This window comes from Durio zibethinus, chromosome 18 (assembly GCF_047325235.1).
Source record: "Durio zibethinus cultivar Kanyao isolate XHJ-2024 chromosome 18, ASM4732523v1, whole genome shotgun sequence".
Lineage (NCBI taxonomy): Eukaryota > Viridiplantae > Streptophyta > Magnoliopsida > Malvales > Malvaceae > Durio > Durio zibethinus.
The window spans coordinates 17,649,095-17,654,221 of NC_143179.1; the positions used below are offsets into that span (position 1 = coordinate 17,649,095).

A 5,127-nucleotide genomic window follows, 5' to 3' on the forward strand; every position below is an offset into this window, starting at 1 on the left:
TTTTCTAAAATGCCACCAAAGTACTGAAATATTTAAAAAGCTATTCAATACAAAAAATTTTGTTTACTTATTTTTTATGTTGTTAAAATTGAAAAAAAAATAATGAATGAGTTTTTTAAGTAATAAAATTACATATAATAATGCATGAATATTATTGGCATTAATTAATTAAAAAATATGAGCCTCCAAAGATGGTTTTTTAAAAAAATTTGAGTGGTGATTCTTGAGAAATTCATAAGTGAAAAAATTTCTCTTACTGTTTTTAGCGTATTAGAATGTTTCAAGAAATTTTCAACAAGTTTCCAATTTATGTTTCAAATAAAAAATGAAATAGTATTTTTCATTTAAAGAAAAAGAATTAAAAAGAGAAAAATCTTTGAAGGAAATTAAACAAATCAAAATTATGATAAAAAATGGTTAAAAAATTATTTTTAAATATCAAAATTAAAATATTTTTTGTCAATATTAAAGGATAACACATAATTACTTTGTAACATTTTAAAAAAATCACCGTGGGATGTTAATTTTTTTTCACATATAATCATACTTTTAAATCTAAATTATTTTCACAGACACAAAAATTATCTTTCTAATAAGTTTTAATTAATTTTAAATTTTACTAAAAAGATAAGTTTTTTTAAATGATCAATCACATTTAACAAAAAAAATTAGTGATAACTCGTTTTTTTTTCAATTCATATAGCAGTTCTCAAAAATAAAATAACTAATTAAATATGTAAAGAAAAAATAGAAATTAAAATAAAAATAAATTAAAACGAAAGAAACTGACGCACTGTCGGTTTATATACAGTAAGTCAAACTGACCCTGATTAATATATAGGATATATATAGATAGATATAATCGCAATTAAAGACTTTGAAGGCTTGAAATGCTGCACTAAATCTCTTGGGCCATCTGCCTCATTTGTTCAATACATAATCTGTCTTCGTGGTGGATTTGTATTTGGTTAGATTCCTTGGCAGAATGGGCTCTTTGACAGTTGCAGATTTTAAGAAGAAAATCATGGCTCATTGTTATGTAATAAGTTGAATGAGCTACCAAACATCTTCGTCGCCATTTTTTACTCGACCAAGTCTTTCATTTTTACTCAAGTAAATTCTCCAAAATGCACGATTGTAAGAAGCTTAGCTAACTTGCGACATCAGCTCACCACATACTTCTTTGAACTTGGTCGATTGTTTTGAACAATACATTATTCTTGGAATTCAAACTAAACGTCACTTAATGTGATTTTTTAGCACTTGATCATGTTCTGAACGTACTTTAAATTCATTGGATCTAAATATCGAACCAAATACAAGTTGATTAATAGTCCTTTCTCGGATAGGTAGTTGTTGGTCACGTCGATGATCTATATATTGGTATGTTGTGTCACGAATTATATCTCAAGTGATAACAAAAAGTTAACCCAACTTCCATAGTTCCAAACTAAAACTTTCTTCATGGCTCTTCAATCCTCCAAAATTTTGGTTGCTACCGCCAAAGTTGTAGTTCAAAAAATTGTTAGGCGATCTGCTAATTACCATCCTACAATTTGGAAGGACGATTATATTCAGTCGCTCAAGGGTGATTACATGGTATGCAGAATGGTAATTGCTAACACACACACATATATATATATATATATATATATATATATATATATATTGAGCATGACAGGTAGCTAACAGAGTTGCTCATCGTCGATAGGGAGAATCATATGGTGAACGAGCAGTGAAACTGGTGGGAGAAGTGAAAATGATGCTTGACAAAGTGATGGATCCTTTGGAGCAACTCGAGCTAGTCGATGCGTTGCAGAGACTCGGATTATCTCATCACTTCGAGAATGAAACCAAGAGGATTTTGGAGTATGTAACGGCTGACCATACCAATTTATATGCTACATCACTTGAATTTAGGCTCCTAAGGCAGCATGGGTATAAAGTAACTCCAGGTAAAAGTCCAAGTAGTAATTAATTTTGTGTAAATATAAAAAAAAAAAATTGGAGAAATATTGATAATTACAGTTGAAAATTTTATTACATGCAGAGGTTTTCTCCCATTTCATGGACGAGATAGGGAACTTGAAGGCAGGTTATTGTGAGGATTGGAAAGGGCTGCTGAGCTTGTATGAAGCTTCATACCTTTTGTTTGAGGGTGAGAGCATATTGGAGAAGGCAAGAGATTGTGCAGCAAAACAACTCAAAGAATATCTGAAGCAGAACAAGGATGTATATGATGTGTCGATGCCAGTGGATCATGCTTTGGAACTTCCATTGCATTGGAGACTACCAAGGTTGGAAACCAGATGGTTCATAGATGTGTACCAAAAAAGAGAGGACAGACATCAGAGTCTTCTGGACCTTGCTAAATTGGACTTCAATATGTTGCAAGCTGTTCACCAGGATGATCTAAAACATGCTTCCAAGTAAGTTCGTTCAAATTTAAAGTATATATTTTTTTTTATATTTGGCCAATAGGAAAAATCCTGAGCTACGCTACAAAGATATTATAAATATATCGATATTATAAATATATCAGCAGATTTCATGTCTTTTTTTAAGTACATATAAGGCTAAACCCCCCCCCCCCCCCCAAAAAAAAAAGAAATAATAAACTTAAATAAAGTGAATATTTATACATTCTATCATGGCTATGTCCTAATTCCAATATAATACTTACAAGTTTTACTTTTTATATGTTTAAATACGTTTTTACAGAAAAAACCATGGAACATCAAAATTATAACATTTTTGAAATTTTAATATAAAACTACTAAAATCATAGCATTTTTTAGTTTTGTTTCTTTTGTCCAGTAAAAAAAAAGAAAAAAGAACATTCAATTTTAGACATAATTAAACAATAATGGAATACTGTTAAATGTCATTTACAACAGAAAAAAAAAGACATAAATAGGAGTTGATATATATCAAAAGCTATATAAAAACTCCCTTAATTAATTGATTAGTTGATTGATTGATTGATTAATCTATTATATTTATAGTTTTGAATTAATTTTACAGAAAACGATTTTCTTAAACTTCTGTGCAGGTGGTGGAAAGATCTGTGTCTTGGGGAAAAGTTGACGTTTGCCAGAGACAGGTTGGTGGAGAGCTTTTTATGGGCTATGGGCGTGGTAACTGATCTTCACTTTGGTAATTGTAGAAGAATTCTCGCTAAGGTTGGTGCACTAATAACAATTATAGATTATATTTATGATGTGTATGGTACCATGGATGAATTACTGCTCTTCACCGAGGCTGTTGAGAGGTTCGTATGGTTCTCTAACTCTCTACTTTGTATAAAAGATGACCAGAGAGAATCAGTGATCTATTTTTTAATTTAAAAGCTAGGTTTCATAATATTTTTTAGTTACTTTATAACTCAAATCATTGAAAATTTAAGCTTAATTTAGTTCATCCCTTAAATTTATATTTAGCATTAAAATTTAAAACAATTGTATTAATATTTTCAAAATATTTTTAATTAAAATTAAATTAAAAATTTTTTACCGAATCTAAAAAAATCCTATTTATAGGACCTAGATTTGATTAGATCAAACCCATAGCTCAACCAGTGAACACCTCTACCCTTATTCCCAACAAAGCAAAGCCTTATGTAATTTTTTTTTCTGTATGAAATTTTAATCTTTATGATTCCAGATGGGACACAAATACAATGGAGTTGTTTCCTGAACATATGAAGGTATGTTTCCTTGCTCTTTTCAACTTCGTAAACGAAACAGCCTTCGCCATTCTCAAGGAGCAAGGATTCGATACCTTACCTCTCATGAAGAAAATGGTACTGAAACCCTCCTATTATATATCTAGTTTTGAATTACTTTTATTTCATGATCTTTTCCTTCTAGATTTCGATTTTGTTATTGATCATGATTTCTATCATAAATGTACAGTGGGCAGACCAATGCAAAGCTTACTTATTGGAGGCGAAGTGGTATTATAATGGATATACACCAACTTTAGAAGAGTATCTTGAAAATGGACTGATTTCCATTGCCATTCCTTTTATACTTTTTCATGCTTATTTGGCTACAAATTCAATAAGAAAGGAGTGCATGGAATGCTTCGAAGAGTGTTCCAACCTAATCAAGTTTTCATCTGTGATAGCCCGTCTTGCGGATGATCTTGGAACATCATCGGTATGAAATATACAAGCATCATTGCTTGCTGTGAATTGAAATATATTTATGTAATGCTTTACCCTTTGGATTTTCTTGATTAGGATGAGTTGAAAAGAGGCGATGTTCCTAAATCAATCCAATGTTACATGCACGAAACTGGAGCTTCGGATGAAGAAGCCCGTCAGCACATACGGGCTTTGATTGATGCATGGTGGAAAAGGCTAAACGAAGAGCGATTTGCTCATTCTCCTTTTTCTCAGACGTTTATTCAATTTTCATTGAATGTGCCAAGGATGAGTCAATGCATGTACCAGCATGGTGATGGCCATGGGATTGGAGATCGTGAGACTAAGGATCGTGTATTAGCATTAATCGCTTTTCCTATTCCATAGACCAAAATAATTGGAGGCTAGGTGATATAGCAATCCTTTTGTAGTAACTTTTGTCAGTGAAGTTCCAATTGTTGAGCCACTATAAATATAAATTCAAATAATTGATAAGTTTCCTGCTCTTAGCGGGTTTATCGATAATAAAATTTCTATCTCTATCCATATCAATTAGCTTTGTGATAATTTTGTTACGCTAGTCACTTAATTCCTTAAACTCATTACATAAATGTGATTTGAGTTTTTTTCATTAGTTTATCTTTTTTAGATCAGATATAAACTTGTCTATGAATCAAGCTTAATATCTGGTCTGCGAGAATGGCACGAGTTGAGGTTGGACTTTAAACAAAAACTTTTAAGTTTGTGTCTAGGGCAACTCGAAATATTATTTTATTTTATTAATAATAATTAGTCTACATAGATTTTAATAAACGACTTATATGAAATCTTGTATAAAATTTTAAAAGCATCAATCAAATATGTTTTTATCTCGTTTTATTCATAAACACTTTTAGTTAGATACTAAATGGTTTTTTTTTTTTTTTATTATCTCCTACAACATATATAATTAAGTCACCCACTCCTAAGATCTCCGGATT

At 30.7% G+C, this 5,127-nt stretch overlaps 1 protein-coding gene across 1 annotated transcript; it reads left to right on the forward strand.

Annotated features, from left to right (window-relative positions):
• The first annotated feature begins 1,693 nt into the window (after nucleotides 1–1,693).
• LOC149513793 (myrcene synthase, chloroplastic-like) lies at nucleotides 1,694–4,919 on the forward strand. The gene is made up of 6 exons (XM_089746847.1): nucleotides 1,694–1,955; nucleotides 2,051–2,429; nucleotides 3,053–3,271; nucleotides 3,664–3,802; nucleotides 3,915–4,160; nucleotides 4,244–4,919. Exons 1-6 carry the CDS (start codon nucleotides 1,760–1,762, stop codon nucleotides 4,532–4,534), a joined length of 1,470 nt encoding a protein of 489 aa, XP_089602973.1. The 5' UTR covers nucleotides 1,694–1,759; the 3' UTR covers nucleotides 4,535–4,919.
• Nucleotides 4,920–5,127: the final 208 nt, after the last annotated feature.